At 45.2% G+C, this 20,051-nt stretch overlaps 1 protein-coding gene across 2 annotated transcripts in view; it reads right to left on the minus strand.

Moving 5' to 3' along the window:
- Positions 1-4,107: 4,107 nt before the first annotated feature.
- Positions 4,108-20,051, minus strand: part of SLC16A1 (solute carrier family 16 member 1) — a 33,605-nt gene continuing 17,661 nt past the window's right edge. For both annotated transcript variants that reach the window (XM_034770608.1, XM_034770609.1), the window contains 4 exons: positions 15,763-16,020; positions 8,407-8,550; positions 7,030-7,902; positions 4,108-6,221 (listed from right to left, as the gene is read on the minus strand). In XM_034770608.1, coding sequence (XP_034626499.1) covers positions 5,917-6,221; positions 7,030-7,902; positions 8,407-8,550; positions 15,763-15,979 — 1,539 coding nt within the window. In that variant the 5' untranslated portion in view covers positions 15,980-16,020 and the 3' untranslated portion in view covers positions 4,108-5,916. The remainder of the gene's footprint in view (positions 6,222-7,029; positions 7,903-8,406; positions 8,551-15,762; positions 16,021-20,051) is intronic.

A 20,051-nucleotide genomic window follows, 5' to 3' on the forward strand; every position in this document is an offset into this window, starting at 1 on the left:
TGCAATGTGGGCCTGCTGCTCGGGATGGTGCAGCACCACGGGCCATGCACCAATACCCAACACAAGCCATCAGCGAGTAACCCACTGGCGTCCACCGTACGAGCACCGGGCTGGTGGCTAAGCTACTGGAGGTTGAGGCATTTGTGCTTACTCAGTCAAAGGTGAGGGTGACGCTGCCAGCAATGCTCCCGTTCCAAGCTCTAATGAGGCTGCTAAAAACAGTGGAGGGATGAGCGCTGGCATTAAAGAAACAGCACAGGCAAAGACTTGCTGGAGGGCTAGAGCGTGCAGACTATTCATCATTAACTCTCTTTGATTTTATTAATAGCAGCCAGTGAGTATTCTGCCCAGCATAACTCCGCTGCACCCCTCCCATGCAAATGGGTGAATACTTGTGGGCATTGGCAGCTTTTGTCTTTACTAAACCTCCCTGGCTCAACGCATCAGAGGTGAGAGGCAGGTACCCAATGGGTCTCAGTCCATCTCCCTCATCCTGTGCCAGCATGATGCTACGTTCAGTGTCGTTTTCTAATGGGTCAAGCCGGTGGGGTATGTGGATGGTCCTCAGATGAAAGGGGACAGTCTGCCTTTGTAGGCACATGACAACATTTACACATTATCCCAGAAAGGGGACAACTTCCTTGCTGAATATTACTGCCTGATAACAGGGCAGTGAACCCATAGCACTGAGAATTAAACCTCCAGAGATTCCAAGACTGGAAGCCTTGATTGTGATGATCTAGTCTGACCTCCTGTATAGCCCAGGCCACGCAACTTCCCCACTATCATTCCAAGGGCAGAGCTTTTAGAGTAACAGCCAATCTCCATTTTCAAATGGTCAGTGATGGAGAATCCACCACCACGCTTGGCAAGTTGCTCCAATGGTTAATTACTCTCTTGGTTAAAAATTTACCTTATTTCCCCCTCTGGATTTATCCAGCTTCAGCTTGCAGCCCTGGGATCATGTTATCCTTTTCTCTGCTAGAGTGAAGAGCCCATCATCAAATATTTGTTCCCCATGTAGATATTTGTAGACTAATCAAATCACCTCTTAACCTTCTCTTTGTGAAGCAAAATAGACTCAGCTCCTTGAGTCTACATGCCTCTACACATGTTCCATCTTCAGTTTCTAGGCCAAAAATGTTTTAGGCCCTGATACACCAAAGCCCTTAAGCATGAGTAGCTCTATGGACTTTAAAGGGACTGCTGGTCATGCACACGATCAAGCATGTGCACAAATGCTTTGCCTGACTAGGCCCTTATGCAGTTACTGGCCTCTCGGTGGAAAAAAGCCTGGGAGAATGAGAACACAGGGAGCAGAAGCCAGTGCTGGGAAATGGGAGCAGAGGTAGCCACAAGCCCTTATCCCACAAGGAAGTCCAACAGCCCAATCTTTAGCTAAATATTAGATTTCCTGAAGTCTGAACAGTAAGAGGCTCTCCACCCTCATCTGCCAAGAGCTCCTTAAAAATCATGGGCTCTCCCCTTCCTGCTAGAAGTAGGTTTTCACTGTGCTAACCTGTGCACGTTCGCTATCCCACCATGCAGTCGTAGTGGATGCAAGTCACTGTAGTTTTACCACTAGGTAAACCTAGGCAAGCTCCACCTCAAGCAGTGGGTGGTGCAATGCAGTGTTGACCTCACCAAGTCACCTCATGCAAACAGCTACCGTGCGTCGTGTCCACTAGGATTCTACAGCGGGGTCCTTAACCTGCATTATCTTGTTGTTAAAAACCCCCACAACCGCCACCCCCAAGGTTTTTGGCAGTGAAAACACTGCCTAAGAGGCTCTAGTACTAATGGCACTGTGTAAGATTAAAGATACAGAAAACACACTGCTTTGGCCAAGACTGCAAGAGGGCACAGTGCAGCCATTTCACAGCTGCTACAACCAAGAGAAAAGCAGTGAAACCACAGCAAGCCCAGCACCAGTCTCCAGTCGGGAGTAGCAACCAAGAGTTGTCACTATATGACTAGCTAGTGACCCAGTTCTAGGTGTTCACATCACCATGAGTGGCAACCTTGTGGAAAGGGCCAGGGACTGAAAGGGCCATGGCAGGCAATTCCCCATAGAACTAGTCCCTCTAGGTCATGGCTGAGACTCACTGGTGGGGAAGATTGTCCAGCTGGGGACAGAACCTCGTCTCCAGGGGTCAATCTGGTACCTCATTGGGGTGAAATTTTTAGTGTTTCCAATTTACCTGGCAAGATTCCATTGTGCGGTAAATGGAAGAACAAACCAAGTGCAAGAATATGTAGCAGCCGGTAATTGGTCTGCTCGTATATACAAGAACAGCAACCACACCTTCAGTTCTTTAAGGTTAGTTTATTGCAATGTGAACTATGACAGACATACGGAATTTATAAACATACAATATCTTGGTTTTACAAGGTCACAGCTCAATACAGTACAATAAAATCCGTTTATACAAAATACTCTATTGGCTTTATAAAGTTATTCTAGAGTATGAAAAACCCTGACCTGTTCCTTTTGTAGGTTTAGAATAGACTGCAATTAAAAAAAAAAAAAAAAAAAACACAACCCTCACTAAGTCAGCAGCCAAGGAAACAGGGCAGAGGACTTCACAGTTCATTATGTAATACTGTCCAGGGCTCCAAGTGACAAAGCTAAGGCCACCTGCTGTATGTTGTATATATGTAAAAAGTCTCAAAAAAAATTAGTTTCAACTTTATACCTACTAGCCCTAGAACTGTATGAACTACCCTCACTATTGTTTGTCTGGCATCTTATGTTGTGCAAACTCTGTTCTTCAGCGAAGTTATAGCTTAAAAGTTTCTGGAATATGAAAATTGACCAGGTAAAACCTAGGAGGACAATGGAGAGAGGAAGATCTAATAGAACTATGGAAGATTTCCCAGGATAGATTATGGAACCAGATGAGGTTTCGTTTCATCAAAAAAACCCATCCTTCAGCTGATTTAACATTAAGAGTTTTTGTTAAGAAATTCAGATATTTAGGCTTTTTCTTAAAACTTAAATTATATATTTTTAAAAGCCAAGACAACATGAATGGCTTCTAAGGCCTTGTCTACACTACAGGGAAAAGTTGATCTAAGCTACGCAATTTGGATTACGTGAATAGCGTAACTCAAGTCAACGTAGCTTAGATCTACTTATCGCGGGGTCCACACTACACTATGTCAACGGGAGATGCTCTCCCATCAACTCCCCCTACTCTTCTCGATCCAGTGGAGCACAGGAGTTGATGGGAGAGCGATCTGCGGTTGATTTAGCGGGTCTTCACTAGACCCACTAAATCAACCGTGCGCGCATCGATCCCCTAGTAAGTGTAGACAAGGCCCTAAAAATCATCTCTAAAACCAAGTAAGGCAGTGGCATCACTGTGTGCAGAGTTGCTGACCATCTGGGGCTACAATCTACCCACATACAAAAAAACAAAAACAAACAAAAAAACACCTTTCTGCAGTTGAGTAGACCTCTTAAAAAAAAAAAAAGTATAAGGTGTGTGAACACACTCAGCCCTCATTGGAGCTACAGCAATCAGTATCTGGAATGGTACACTCCCTTTAGTGTTTTTACTTTCCAATGAGCTTTGTGGGTCTAAGTTTTAAATGGAGTTTGTATCAGGGTGTTGTATTCTCCAGAAACACAGAGAACTACAAGTCTTTGTTTTTGTTCGGCTTTGACTTAATCTCACAAGAAATGCAGCTCAGATGATCCCCAACATGCTTCTCTGTGAAATTAAGAAGGCTTGTCTCGCACCAGTAAGAGTTTAAAGTTCGTCAGCTTGTCATTTTAAAGAGATTTGAGCAAGAAATGCAGTTCACTTACTGTACCAACCACATTACAAACAAGAACACTTCTTCTGCCTTCAAAGGGAAGGACTGAAGTTCTATTTTTGTTGCTTATTCTCTTGCCACAGCCTTCCAGTGCTCACGGATTAGGTGAACTGCATTACACCACCAACTCTTACGGGCCAACCTGAAGAATCTGTAACTTCAAGTATCCCACATGCTTCTCCCGCTAAAAACCTACCAAATACTCACCAACTGGTACATCTCTAGAATGTGTCTATGAAACATTATACTAAAATATTTGACTAGAAAAGAAAAAAAAAATCAACATTTGGTGGATGAATTATACAAAAGTTTATTAGAAAAAACCCAAAACCCTCAGTCTCTTACAGGATATCCGTTTAACATTCACTAAAACACAAGCACCAGGAGCCTATGGGTCACAGGCCATCTGCTTAACCCTCTTCACATAAGTTGTGATATTTACCAGTGCTAAAAAAATAAATATGTATAAACAGAAGACATCCTCCCCTTCCCCCTTTAAAGGTCTTTGATCTGAGTAGTTAGAAATTGCTTTAAATGCTCACTTAAACAGGAGCAAGTAGAGTTTTTTTAAGGGACAGTTACGCAGCTTTAGCTATTTTATCTGATGGGCGTATAAGAGTATGACTGTATCTGGCCCCATTTAGTGTGCAAAATATTAGGCCTCAGAGCACAAGACAATATGCCACATACTCAAGACCAGATCCATACCAGTAAGGGAGCCAGCCATGCTCTGAACACAGGAGAGGCTCTGAGAATATGTAACAGAACTGACACCCCCTTGCTAAAAGCCAACTCCATTCCCATGGAAGCATTTGGGAGTTCTGCTGTTGACTTCAAAAGGAGTGGGAGCCATCCTAGGCAGCCAGCAAGCCTTTTGCAACGTCTTGTTTGGAATAGAGCTCCATGAAGAGTAGAATGCTCGATTTTACTGAGGGGGTGCACAGTCGAAAGGAAGCTTCAGGAAAGAAAAGACACCTCTTAGGAGGCTCAGGGTCAGGGCTAGGGGAAGAGGAAGAGACATAGTAGTACTGACCCACACTGGTAGAGATGCTGATTTCCTAAATAAAGCAGCAGCGGAAGACTTCCAATTCCAAAGCCACACTCACTCAGTAATAGGATTGGAAAGACGGATGCACAGACCCGGTACATACCAGCATTGATTCCTTTAGTTATGACTAAAGCAGGTTCCTAACTAAACAACTCAACCTTCTGCATTTGTACCCATTTGGTTTCATAGTGTTACTTTAAAGAGAGGCATCACAAAGACAGAGTTTGGAAATTTCTTTGCCTAGGAAAAGTGGGATGATCTAAACCTGAATCCTTCCTGCATCAGCAAGTGTCATTTATGAAAATGGGATGATCACAATAAAATGAGGCTTCACCCCAAAAGGAGTGGAGTGAAGATAGAAATTAATTTCAGTCATCAATTCCAACCCAAGTGTTTCATCAAAATTTAACTAAGGGGGGGATGTTTAAAAAACTACAGTAGATAAAAATATTTTCAAGAGGTGCTAGAAAAGCCTACAAATAGAGCCAGGTGGTGTCTGGCACCCAAAGGAGTTTGGATTTTGTCTTGTTTTATTTTAAGACCACCCCTCCCACTAACCCACCCCAAAAATATTCCAACTTCCACTAAGTCTGGCAGTTAAGAAGTATGTGAAGCAGTATTCATTTTAGACTCAGCATTGAAGCCGGTTGAGCCTCAAAATATCCAGTATCCTTTTTTATGGCTTTAAAAACAGACATACCCTAAGCAGATCACAAAACTAACTAAAACATGGTTTACAGAGTAGCGTTAAGGCTCTTCCAGAGTAGTCTAGAGATGGAAACTTTAAGGCACCTATTCGTACATTCATGTTACTGTTAAAAAAAGCCAGAATATAAAAAAGTTTCCCACCCAAGTAAGAGGATATGGCACATTTAGCTGTTACCTCTGTTGAATCCAGATGGAAAAACAACTGAGAGCTTTGTTTAAAAATGAACATCTGGTTTATACACTTCTGATGACTGCTCACTACCAGCACAGCATTTTCCCCAGACACTATTTTAGAGGAACAGCACTTCCTCCAACCCTCCAGGATTAAAATCAGTCCCTCACATACGACTCTCCTCCTCTTTTATGCCATCTTCTGTGTTTTTCTGCGCCACATCATTGTTTGCCTCTTTTTGTTTCTCGGCCTCTTTTTGTTTCTCTACCTCTTTTTGTTTCTCGACCTCATCGATATTGGTTTCCTCCTCTCTCCCTTCGTTTCTCAGCTTGTCCTCCGCCTTTTGTTCTTTCTCCAGCAGCCGGTAGTTGATGCCCATTCCCACAAACAGGTAGATCCCAGAGACGATCAAGATGATTCCACATGACCAGTATGTGTATTTGTAGTCACCGTACATGTCATTGAGTTTACCTGATGGACCAGAGAGGACAACACATTATGTGGCTGACCGTCTCCCATTATACAGTGGGAATCACTCTAAGCTAGCATGCATAAGCTCTCCCCAGATGTCTAATTCGTAATGTGTGTGCATACACATGCATCTGGCCACAAGAACAAAAGCTCTGCTTAAAAGCTTCGATTTTTTAAAGCCTTATCTAAGTGTTAATCAAATGTAGTGCTGGTAAAATGGCAATGCACATGGCACTAAGCTCTAATTAATGTCAGCTTAAATTTTAAAAGCAAACCCACTAGGAAGAGGCTGTTCACGTTAAGAGCCCCTTTTTTTTTTTGGCCTAGTGGCAGTCTTTTTTTGTATGGTTTGGGTAGACCAGAAAATCCAGCTGTTTTCCAAAACTGCCTAGGAGTCCCCCAGAATTTCCTAGAAAACCTGCTTTTTGGGTGACATTTTTCAACCAGGGTATCCAAGCTGTCCCATCTCCCCAAGGTTAAAAACCAAAGTTTGCTTTGCTCTAGGGGAAAAACTCTGAGAAACTTCCCACAGACTCTGAACTTTCATGTAGAAAGAGTGTGGACACTCCTTGCAGGAAGACCCTCCCTGCACTGGGATATAATCCACACACACTCTAGTATGTCTATAACCAATGGCCATTCCTGCTGGGAAGAGCCCTCCATGTGTGTTCTGGCTACCCTCATGCCTTTCTGCACTTCTGTGCCTTCAATTCTCAGCCTTCCCAGCAAGTGTCCTTTGGGAAGGAGCAGTAGTTGTTCCCTCCCACCTTGGTATTCTCACCCCAGGAGATGCATAAACATACTCTACCTAGGAGAGGTGGTCCCAGGAGCACAGGGCAACATTCCACAATCGTCACCAGCCCGACGGCACTGGAGAACCTCTGAGCTCCAACCAAATCCATCAGTGTTTCAAACAAGACAGAGCTGAGCCAGCCAAAGGCAAATCCAAAGAACCCAGCGTAGATGCAAAACCCAGCATAGGTGGTGGAAAAGGGTACCAGGAGGTGGCACACTCCGTTATACACCACAGAGACAGCAAAGAAATACTGGATCCTCGGTCTGACCCACTTGGTGTTTGCCACCAGTCCCATGGAAGGCCTAGCCACCATGTCTACAAAGGCCAGAATGGAGAGCAGAAAGGCAGACGACTCATTACCAAACTCTTTACTCTTGCCATAATTGCTGAGGAAGACTAAGGGAGTGAACAGTCCAAAGAACATAATCACGTTGCCGGACAGATAGAGCAAGAAGCCTCTGTGTGTAAACAGGGACAAATCCAAGAACTTGTTAATAGTCTGGTAAACTGTGAGCTTCTGCTTCTTCTTCTTTCCACCAATAAGGTCCACACTGGCATCGCCAGCTCCTTCATCCGCTTTCATAGCAGACTTCCCAGCTTCCTGCAATACTTCTTTTGTGACCTCTTTCTTCAGCTGATCTGGCTTGGGGCCTATAGGTCGCATCAGAGATCCAGCTACACAGCAGTTCAGTAAAAGGCCACCAAGAATTAAAAAACTCCCCCTCCAGCCAAATATACCGAAGAAAAACTGGTTCATGGGGGCCAGTGTAGACAAGAATACAGGGCTACCTGCCATAGCTAATCCATTGGCCAATGGACGTTTCTTATAGAAGTACTTGCCAATCATGGTCAAGGCTGGGTTCAAGTTAAATGCAAGCCCAAGACCTGGAAAATAAGAGAATACATGCGAGTTTAAAAATGAGAGATCGCTACACATCTGTAGATTCTGGGATTAATGGATTGGATACTGGGCTGAGTTCTTCTCACATTATACTTGCGCTGAACTCAGAAGTTACCTGAAGGGAGTAACTGGATTTGGCCAGTTATTGCAGATTCTCAGTGATATAGGAAGAAGGTGCCAATTTTGCTAGTGAGCAAACTATTGGGTTTTATTTATTTATTTATTTTTAGAGCCAGAATTGAAGGAGTTCCAGAATACAAGAGATAATGAAGTTTACTAGTGTGAAATAAGTCTGATTTGAGATAAGATGGGGATGTCTAAGTACCAGAACATTATCTCCTTTGATACACACATCCTTCACTAAGGAGGATTTCAGATTCAGAGTGTGTATAGATATATAGCAATTTATATATTGACTTAGGACAAGGCTAAGTTGAACTTTTAGGATTCTAACCCTAAACATGAGGAGTCATGAAACGACCACTCACCTCCCACAACCCCAACACAGAAGTAGAGCTCTTCCACAGTGTTACAAAAAGAGGCTGCGATCAAGCCACACCCGGACAGACAGCCCCCAGCCATCATTACTGGCCGACTGCCATACTTGTTCACCAGGATGCTGCTGATGGGACCTAGAAGAGATCAAAAGAGTTACCTTTGGGTGGTAGGCATGCATTACAAAGCAGACGGACACTAATAGGACTGCATAGAGGTTTAGCTTCAGGGGTCAGTGAAAGCTGGGCATGGATGATCAAGATGAGCATTAGCCATTCCTCTTATGTCGAGGGGCGGGGGGGGGGCGGTACAGAAGCGCAGGAGAGCGAGGTGGATGACATACGACCATGTTGGGTTAAGTGCTCGGACATCTCACTCCAGAGCACGATGTTCCAGGCGGTTTAGAATCCAGACTGAAACAATTCACAGTGGAACATGGCGCTGGCTCCCCTGCAAGAGCCTGTCCACTCTGCTCTTTGCAGAGTTTGAGGAAGTTTGTAAGTCCATAGGGTTGCAGAGAGACTCACAAGTATGAACTGATGCAGTTCTGCCTCCCCAGGTTTATAGAGACACCAGGGGGCAGATTAAGCCCTGGTGTAACTCCAGGGAATTCAGTGGTGTTATACTACAGATTAATTTGTCCCAATAGCTCTGAGACACAAGATCTGGTCCCACCCATCCCTTCCAAGGCAGTGTGGCCTAGTGGATAAGGCACTACACTGGAACTCAGAACTCCTGGGATCTATTCCTGCCTCTAGCCAGCTGGGTGACCTTGGATGAGCCACTTCCCCTTCCTGTGCCTCAGGCTCCTCATCTATAAAACAGGGATGGTACCATGCTGACTCCCTTGGAAAGCACTGAGAGCTCATGATGCAAAGCACTATATAGGAGCTAGTTATTTTTATTATTCTCTGAACCCTAATGCAAACTCTAGCTATTCTGGGAGTGGCTCAAACAACTCACCACACATCTCCCAACACATGAACACCTCTGAATATGCGGTGTGCAACAAGCTGGTCATTTTTTCCCCCCCTCAGGAGGGGGGTTATGATATAGAGAAAGGACATTTTCAAAAGCCTGCATGTTGGGTAAGATTCTCTAGTAAGAGCTTTTAGATGTGGGTGGTACCAAACTATCAAGTGCACATGGGGGCAGAAAGGGGGAGATTTGAAGGGATTTTGTAAAATACTTTAGTGAGTCAGAACAGAAAGAACAGTGCTCAAGTGAGACTGGCGTTTAAACTGAGTCAATGTTGGTTTTGGGTTTTTTTGTTTTAAAAAGTTTCACTTTGCTTCAGCTACAGAAACCTGATGGAAACCTGAACGTTTGAGTCAAGCCATCCCACCACTGTGAAACCATGATCTGTTTGGTTAGATCCTGCTCCTTATTTTCTACTGGAGTTCTATACATAAAAAGCCACAGTCACATGGAAATCTTGTCTGCATGCATGTTACCAATCTAGAGAAAGGAAAAAGCAGGATGGTCCCTAAACTAAGTGTTTTTTTCCAAGTTTTCAAGAGTCATCAGTTACTCTTGAAAGCCTTCCATCAACTGACATCTGAATCAGTCTATGATGCTGGCTGTGGCCACCTCCGCCAGACCAGCATAGCTTCTGAAACATCAGCATGATTCATCTCCTGCACTAGCTAGTCACACTAGCTCAGAATACGGTCTTCCTCTACAGCAGTGTGACATGCGCTCCTTTATATCCCAGGAGAAACCTTTTAAACTTGTACATACTCAACTCCTCTGGCTTGGAGGGCAAGACAAGAAAAAAATCCCCTCCCCCTTATACCCAAAGAAAATAGTAACATGAACTTTCATTATAGCTACTCATGAAAAGAAGCAAGGGACAGGAGGAGTGGGGATGTAAAGAATCTTTCCCACAGCTACTTGGAAACAAGAGAGTTTGTGTTTATTTGTGCTGCATGTGATGCTGTCCACTCTTTGGGGATATTTCTGTCCTGAAGATCAGACTGCAGTTTTCTAAACTGGGATATGTGGGGTCTATCCTGTTTGCAACCATCCAAAATTTGATCGATCATTTATATTGTGGTGACACCTAAAGGAGTCAGCCAGCTCAGGGCCCTACTATGCCAGGAACTGTGAAATACATGGTAAGCAAGCATCCCTGCCCCCCAAAGGGCTTACAGATCAGGAGTAACATGTGGAGGAAACACAGAAGCAAGTGGGAGAGCACAGACAGGGTAACAAAAATAACAGGATGTTTAGCACAGACTAGCTGTGTGCTGAACGCACAGCCAGGGAGTAGCCACAGCTCCAAAGCTCCTCCAGCAGAAACGTTTCACGTGCAGGGGAGGAATTTTTGTTCATTTGTCATTTTAATTACTCCTCCAATGTTTGAGCAGTCAGATTGCCATGTGCACCCACAGTTTAAAACACTTCATTACAAGAAATCCTAATCCAAAGTAAACACTGATCAGATACAGTGGTGCATGCTCTACAGACACTAAAATGTATTTAAATAAACTGAATGAGCACCCATCGAACATTAACAGACTTGGTTTCACCATTAACAGACAGCAAGGTCAACATGTTATTCCCGGCTACTCAGATGTGGCTTGTCCTTTTCACCTCTAGTTGAGCAGAACCTAGAAAATGTTTGAAGAGGATCCCGTGGCAGTGTCAGCAACCTGGCTTCCTATGTGGAGCCAAGGCACTTCGAAATCCCAGCAGGATTCCAACTGGCCTACATCCTCCATCACGTGCAGTGCCCATGCAGATACTTCCCATCAGGCACAGAGCCCTGAACAGTCTCTGTAAGTAACCTCTGCAATTGGAGTTGATCAACAAACTGAGCCAAGTGTGAATCCATAAGGACTGACTCCTCCTTTTCACATCTGCAGCACTGCATCCAGAGGCTGACACTCCCTCCCTCCCCCAGCCAACGTGTAGGACACACTAGGAGCTTAGCAAAGTTTGAAAGATTTGCCCATTGACCGTGAAACCACTCCCTGATGTCCCTGGAGCAGATCCCAAGGACAGCACTGCAAACTACCCTGCCCCCTAATTACATACCAGGGAATAGTAGGACCGAAGGCCTGCTGATGTATGGTCAGGGAGCAGTACGTTAAGCTTGGCTTCATGACATCAGCTCTTACTGTGGCAAAAAGCAATGCTCATGTCAAGTTGGGCCCAAAATTTAGGCTTCATAAAAAACCCAAAACTGCTCAGGGCAAGCGCCAGATCCAAAGTGCTCTGTGCTGGATGCGACACTCAGCCGTGCTCAAGTATCCTCACAAGCATCCTTCCCCATTCCAATGGGAAGGAGATCTTTGGTTTGGATTAAACAAAAGCTCAGATTGTCGCAGCGCTGTAGCGCACACCTTTCAAACGGGCCAGAAACTTTATTAACAAAATACCGACGGACAATAAAAATCGACTAGTGTTGAGAAAAGAGCAGAAAGTGAAATTAAAATGTGTTTTTCCTATTTTTATTAGTAACGGAGACAAGGACATTTCAAATTATTCACTTGTGTCCCTTTAACTCACTTGGACGAAAATCAAAGCAGCGAACACAAACCAGTGCCCTCCATAGCATAGGCCCAACTCTCCTCGGACCATGGACTTCAGCTGAGTCACAACAGGGTCAAACTAGCAAGAGTTCAGAATTAGGCCTTGCTTTGCTGCTGCTCATTCGCCTCTTATTCCGGGGAAAGCTCGACCAATTCCCGGTGTCCCTTGGTCAATCTGGCAGCTTTCCCCAGAAGAAAGCATCCTTTAGACATTATGAAGAAAATGGAGTTCCTTCAAGAATGTGCTTTTCAGGCTCCAAATGAGTCTGGGAGGAACAGACCATGCATTGTAGCTGCTCAACAAAGGCTCAGCCAAGCAGAGTTTAGTATTCTTGCTGGTTCGCTGCAGATTTGTGAACAAGCATGCAGAGCAGTAGTACAGTCTGTCTGGGGTGGGGGCAGGGGCAGGGTGAGGAGCCGCCTTTGCAAACGTCACACACACACTCCGAACTTCCTCCGAAGAGATACTAAAGCAGATTTTGTATGCAAAGAACCTCTCATTCCAGGAAGTAGAGTTAGTCAGATGTCCTAAGGTTACAAGAAAAGATTATTTGGGGAAAGGGGTGGGGCTGATGTCACATCTGGTGACTCAGGCTTAACTCTAGCCACACAGTTTATTATTTACTTAACTCTCTCTTTACAAGTTCTTAGTCCATACTGTAAGAGCTGTGGAAAACCTGATGCCAGCAATGCGGTGGTTGTGTGTACTTGTGCCACCCCTAAGTCAAACACCAAAGCTATTACAGAGGAGCATTCCTTGCTCTGGAAAGTTATAGACAGTTTCAAACTCTGGCCATAGTGCAAAACAGCACTTAAGTCACATACACATTAACAAACCAGTTTGCAGGACCAGGCACTGGTGAACTCAGGGCCGGCTCTAGGCTTTTTGCTGCCCCAATCAAAAAAAAATTTTGGCTGCCCCCGTCCCCCGCCAGCCCTGGGCTCTTCTCCCCCCCCCCCCACCTGCACCCCTTGCCGCCCCAGCCCTGGGCTCTCTTCCCCCCGCTGCCCGAGCCCTGGGCTCCCCCCACCAGTGCTGACTCCACCCACTCCCTCCTTGCCTCCAGGCAGTCTAGTACTGGCAGGGTCAGGGTAAGTAGTGGGGCTCCTGGGCCGTGCCTCAGCCCAGGGTCCCTCCAGCCAGGGCTCCCGCCTCCAGGACCGGCTGGGACCCGGGAAGGCAGAGCCAGGGGACTGCCCCGGCAGGGGCCTGAGGAGCCAGGGCAGGGCAGCTCCAGAGGGAGCAGAGCCCCGGAGAGCGGGACACGGGCCCGCACGGCAGCGCCCTGCCCTCTATAGCCCCACTGCTGCTTCTGGCCGCCCTGCCGCAGTCCCTGGGCGGCTCGGGCTGATTCACCCGGCTCCGGCTGCAGCGCTGGGGGGCGGCCACCCTGCAGCACCTGCAGGCGGCTCCATGTGTCCCGTGGGGTGGCCCCCAGCCCAAGTGTCCCCTGCTCAGAGCCTGCCCGGCCCAGCCACAAGGTGCGGTGCTGCTCCCCCGCAGCACGAACCACAGCAGCCCCAGGGCGCCCCCCGTGCAGCTGCTCCCAGGGCCAGCTCTAGGCTTTTGCTGCTGGAAGAAGAAAAAAAAAAGGATGACCAGAATGCCGCCATGCCACCCCAAGCACGTGCTTGGTTTGCTGGTGCCTAGAGCCGGCCCTGGGTGAGCTGTTGGGATTTTAAGACCTTTGCAGCCATCATTGTGAAGGAGCAACCCTAAGGCCTGGCAATTGAGGGAGGGAGGCAAATCACTGTAGAAAAAAAATTAAGCAGCGTTTCGTTCCAAGAGCAGGTGACTGGTTCCATCTTGCCATGTCTCTTTTAGCCATTACTGATCCTTCTGCATATAGGCTCCCAAGAGCGTTCAAGAGAACACATTCTCAGGACCACCAGAGAGAGACAGGGAATGGCCTAGATCAGGTCTCATATTAAGTCAGTTACAATTTACAAGCTTGTTATAACATGGAGGCAGGGAAATGTGCCGGTTGCCTCACTAGCTGAGCTAGGACAAAGCAGGGACTGTTCCCCCAAGGAAAAGCCTCATGCCCAGCTCCTGCCGCCAGCTGCTTTTGATGCACAAATGCAAATATGTGTCAGGCGGTTTGCCAGTTTGGGATAGCGGCAGCACCATAATCGCCAATATTCAGAGCTGCCGCCAGGGTGGACACTACGGCTGTCACAGTGGGAGCTTCTTTTAGCCACAGTTTACCACGCACATTCACAGGCTGCTACAGAATATTGGGGAAGCGAGGACGGGGGTAAGAGCCCACCACCCCCATGTGATCAGAAGTTACCTATTTTAAGGAAAGCAATGCAAGATTGGAGGTGGTTTGGAGTCTTGCCCCCATCTGTCCAAACCCCCAGGATGTGGAAGAAGGGGGCTTCACCAGCATTTAAAAAAAAAAAAAAAAGTAACTGTTTGCCTTGTCCAATTGTTTCCTATACTTTTGGTCCCTGCTGCCATCTTTCTGCTGTTAAGAGGAGTTTGAAACAATTCTTTTCGGTAGGTTTGCAAAATGCCCTTGCTAAAGTTAGCCCAGGCAACTAGGACTCGCTTTGACCAGGTCAGATTTCTCAGCACTAGAAGGGAGAAACAGAACGAAAAGAAAAAAGTTACAGGAAGAGCAGGTGTTGTGTTCATGTTCGGGCCAGATCCTCAGCTGGTACAAATTCATAGACAAGTCCAAAAGGGAACACTGGTCATCTGGTCTGACCTCCTGTAGCGCACAGGCCTTAGAACCGCCCCAAATTCTTGTTTGAATTAGAGCCTCTCTCTTGGAATCTTGATTTAAAAGTTGTCAATGGACTACAACCCTTGGTAAATTGTTCCAGTGGTTAACTACCCTCATTATTAAATATCTGAATTTGCCTAGCTTTGGCTTCCAGCCATTGGATCTTGTTATATATACCATTGTCTGCTAGACTGAAGAGACCATTATCAAATCTCTGTTCCTCACGTAGGTACTTACAGACTGAGCAAGTCAATCCTTAACCCTCTCTTTGTTAAGTTAGGTTCTAGGAGCTCAATCGATTTATCACCGTAAGGCAGGTTTTCCAATCTTTTAATCATTCTCATGCCCTTTCTCTGAACCCTGTTCAGTTAACAAATATCCTTCTTGTACAGTGAACATCAGAATTGGACAGACTATTCCTGTAGGGAGGTCACATCAGTGCCAAATAAAGAGGTAAAAAACCTCCCTACTCGTACTCAAGATTCCAATTTATACATCCCAGGATCACACTAGCCCTTTCGGCCACAGTGGCGCCGTGGGAGCTGATGTTCCGCTATTATCCACCATGACCCCCCAAATCCTTGTCTGCATTCTTTGTTCCTAGATCTATCACTTTACCTTTGGCCACACCACAGTGTGTACGTCTATTGATTTGCTGTGTTTAGAATCAGCTCTGCAAGCTGTAATTTCTTTCATCTACGCAACAACTTTCTGTAGGGACTCCTGCATTGACCGTAGCATCATACGCTGGTCTTCCGGTAGACGTTCAAAGCAGATAAAATGTCACAGCTACATTCTAACGAGGGCAAGTGCAGAATTACGCAAGTCCTAATTCCTTGGAAAGATTTTACTTATAGCTTTGCAGAGGAGCAGGACAGATTAACCTCATTTTCACACTTTGGGCATTAAATAAAGTTTATGCCAAACTTCTCTAAACAAACCCGTTTAGAAAATTTCACCCAAATGGGAAACAAAGTCAGTTCCTATTAGTGTTTTGAAGAAAGGCAATACAACAGGAGACCATTAAATCAGACACAGAACAAACAATCACCTCCCTTTTGTCTCTAGTCTGCTTGCTTACCTCCTGCGTACATAACAGCCAGCATGATGGAGGAGATCCAGGAGACTTTGCTGCTAGATGCATCGAAGATGGCTTCAATCTCTTTGAAAAACACAGTAATTGATTTGGGAAATGCATAGGAGAAGCCAATGGAGATGAAGGCTCCGACGACCACAGCCCATCCCCATCCGCCTTCTGGTGGGGTGTATCCCTGAGGGCCTCCAATTGCTGGCGGCATCTTGAGTGAAGTTGGTGGCAATTAAGCTGGGTTTCTAAGATCTGCAGAGAACACAGAGATGTCAGCACTTAGTAAAGAATACAACAGCATTTTACTCTAGAGTCCTTAGGAGGAAGCAGGTTCCCTGGATCTCTCCAACTGTCACCCTTCTTGGCTTCCTCCAACACACAGAAGAATTCCCCATCAGTGCTGGATCAGAATTAGATGCAACACTCATGTGAAACTCAGAAGTTGTTTAAGGAAGTTAGAATGGGGGCAAGGAGGTTCCCTGAGGGATTCAACAAGAATCAAGACCACCACCCATTTAAAATAATAAAAGGCAAATATTTTCAAGAGTGACTAAAGATTCCAGGTGCCTTGCTTTTTAGATTCCCAACCTGACACACCTTGAACAGAGCAGATTTTTAGAGGTGGGTGCCCAGCACATTCAGAAATTCAGGCTCCTGAAAGGTGTCTCAAGACAGTCACTCAAAAGACACTTTTGAAGGGCTTTGCCATAAGATATTTATAAGCAGTGAATTAAAAGCATAGATAACCCTTTGAAAGTTGGCAGCTTCCTTGCCAACTACAGATCAGTCACACAGGTTTATTGTAGGGTTGGGCAGCCGTGCTGAGTTATTGGCAGCATTGAAAAAGTCTTGCTTCTGGAAAGTGCAGGGGTTGCACATGCAGTTATTGTAGAGCCATGGCATTTGGCAAGGAACGGTACTGTACAAACACAATCACGCAGTGTCATTTATTTTTTAAAAGACCATGTTATGTGGATTTTTGCAAATTAACTATTTTGGGCCTCCAAGCTGGCTAGTAACCACTTCCTCTTCTAAGCTTTAACATTCACATAGCCATTATAAGTTCACTATCACAGTGGGGGGAAAAGACAAAATATATTCCTGCAGAAGTAGGGCAGCACAGGAAATGCAGGCTAGCCCCTGGGAGGTGCCGATCTTACCACAGAGGAGGACAGGGTTAGAGTAGTGGTCAGGGCAAACTAGAAAGTGACTGGAGTATGAAATAATTTGGGGAATTGGTTTTGTTTTCTATAGGAAGTTAAGTGCACACTGTTGACTAATATATGCTGAATAGTATACATATATTATGCTGATAATACTACCTGCAATATACATTCTAAGCATTTGAAGAATTAGTATAACAGTTATATAGCCCACATTGCCCTGTACTTTTGTTATAATCCTGTACACTTATGCTAAATTAAGTCTTGACTTGAGTAGATCTGATACTGACAGAGGTCTTCATAGCAACAGGAAAGGAGTTACCCATGCTAATCTAAGAGGTGCCTTCATGCCCCTTAGTACCAGGACAAGTGCTCAAAACAAAAATAAGGGAGCATCATGACCTCAAATGCATGGGTTTAGAACAAAAGATAAAAGGGTATAGTACCAGAACCAAACAAGATAGAGAACGGATTAATTCAATCCAATCTCAAATGACTTATGCAGTTCCTTTTACAAGTAGGGTGTACAAGGATGGCTTTAGAAATGTAACTTTGGAGAGCGCACTTTCTGCGTAAGGTGAACAACATCATGGCACAAGACATGCTCTTTGGAAAGTGGTATCGTACAGAACCTTCTTCCTGTACCATATTAATAAACCTGACTGACATTGGTTATTTGGTCTCTTGCGTATATTTCATAACAAAATACCACCACAAAGTACAGTCAAGCAACTGACATTACAATTTATCAACAACCCCTAGAGCCCTTCCTAAGGAGATTGCTTTAGAAGTTAGTGCTGGACTCTCCTCTTATATCCAAAGAGAGTCGGATTTTAATACTATCAAAGGGGAGGGATGACTGGTGGAAGTGGGTAGAGACAGGAGATATATTAGATTATTGAAATGTGCCCCTCAGAGAAGAAACAAACATCTCTCCTTGAGCTAGGTACCATGTCAATGTTTCTGTTCTGCTTGTGCGTGAAGCAACCTCTGAAGGTCACTAAATGCAGCTAAACTTAGCAATGACAGATAACAATGGAACGTTTCAATAGGTGCCTACATGCTTTCCACAGAATTCATAGGGTTTGAATTCTTGTCTGCTTAGATGCAGCTCATGTTGCAGCTTCACTATCAGGCCATCCCATTACATATAATTCAGGGTGCTTTAAAGTCTAATTTCACAGGCTGAAACAACCAAAGATTTCCTGCAAGATTTTCCAGTTAGTCTTTGGCAGTTTCTAGGCATTTGGTTCATCCTTCCCAATATCTCTTTTCTGGCTTTGTTAGTCTCTATGGTGCCACAAGTACTCCTGTTCTTTTTTGCGGATACAGACTACCACGGCTGCTACTCGGAAACCTGTCCTTAAATACAATTCTGCTACTCCATCACCCCCTCTACTGGACAGGAGGGAGTGAATGCCCTGGGGTGGAAAGCGGTGCTTTCTGTGCTCTGGATTTTAATCACAAATCTCAGGCTATTTGTTGGTTTTGGTAAAGCCCCAGCTCCTAGAATCATGTAGTTACAAAAGTATATCAACTTTCATTTTTAAAGTAATACGTTTCTAGCCATCCCGGTTGCAGAGAAAAGCTCAAATGCATGAAACAAATTCATGCCAAAGGCTCAGAAACCAGCAGACAAATACAGAGGCTAGAATGTTGTTTTTTTAAAGTCTCATGATATTTTGGGGCCAGAGTGATGGTTTTCAATGCTTAGGGTTGGCCATACTGAGTAAAATTACACCCATACCAACCTTAATTGTTATCTCAAACTGAACTGACTTGTGACTTCATTGTGGAGCCATAACACAACTACACATTGTAGGGTTAAGATAGTTTCCATTATGAGCCCAAGAAAGTCAAAGGAAATTAGTATTTAGACATTTCTGTGTCACTAGCCTGAAGATCCCTAAAGTTTTTCCCTTGGTCTTTTGTCATGGCAAGTGTTGCTAAAGGAGGAAGAGCTGCTCACAAATAACAGATTGCAGGGAGGATGTCATGCGGAAGGTAGATCTCCATGCTGCAGGATCAGGGCCGGCTCCAGGGTTTTGGCTGCCTCAAGCAGCCAAAACAAACAAACAAACAAACAAAAAAAAGCCGCGATCGCGATCTGCGGTGGCAATTCGGCGGGAGGTCCTTCGCTCCCAGGCAGAGTGAGGGACCGTCCGCCGAATTGCCGCCGAATACCTGGACGTGCCGCCCCTCTCCGGAGTGGCCGGCCCAAGCACCTGCTTGACAAGCTGGTGCCTGGAGCCGGCCCTGCGCAGGATGGACGTCGCCATTTCATATTATGATGGCTTTGTTTTGACTGAATGCCTGTCACCACAAGAAGCAGCTGAAACAAAGATCACGCACAATTTGAGAGAGAACTAAACGTTTGTGCTGACAATGCAGGGAGAGGATGGAAGAACTTGAAAGGCGCAGATGAGTGGAGGGTAAATGTTGCTTGTTTATAAGTTTGCCAGTGCCTTTTTTTTGTACATGCTATAAAACTATTGACATGCTTAGCTGCAGTTATACTGACAGTTCAGAACAGCACCCAATACCTTCAGACCAAGACAATTGGAGCACCCCAGACAGGAACCACAAGCTAACCAGCCCGCCCCTTCATATAACAGCTTTGCTACATTCCTACATGCACATAGGACCTGCGAGGGATTTACAGTGTAATCTTATGAGCACTTATCTCTCCATCCCACAGGAAGACAGGCTCTTGAAAGTCACCATGGAGGAAATTCAGAGGCATGTGCATCTTTGAGCAGGAAATAGAAGTATCCTTAAAAATCAGATAATAATTGTCAGTTGGCCCATGTGTGTCAGCACAGTCACTGCAGCTGTGCTATTGCAAACCCGAAACACAGAACAACTATATCCGTGATAACTGAACGCTCTGCAAAGAAGGCATCTCTCAGGCCTGGGAAGCTCTTCCAGGAGCCCATAAGCATGACCTGGCAGAAGAGCACATGGAGATTAATCCTACTCTGGCAAACTGCATCTTGTATTAACTTTGTGAGGAAAGGGTTCCAGGTATTCTGCTGCTGCAGAATCTGGCACAGAATCTACCCCTTGCTGAGCAGTTGTGCTCCACAATCTATATGTTAAATGAAAAGACTTTCTAGTCTG

This window comes from Trachemys scripta, chromosome 4 (assembly GCF_013100865.1).
Source record: "Trachemys scripta elegans isolate TJP31775 chromosome 4, CAS_Tse_1.0, whole genome shotgun sequence".
Lineage (NCBI taxonomy): Eukaryota > Metazoa > Chordata > Testudines > Emydidae > Trachemys > Trachemys scripta.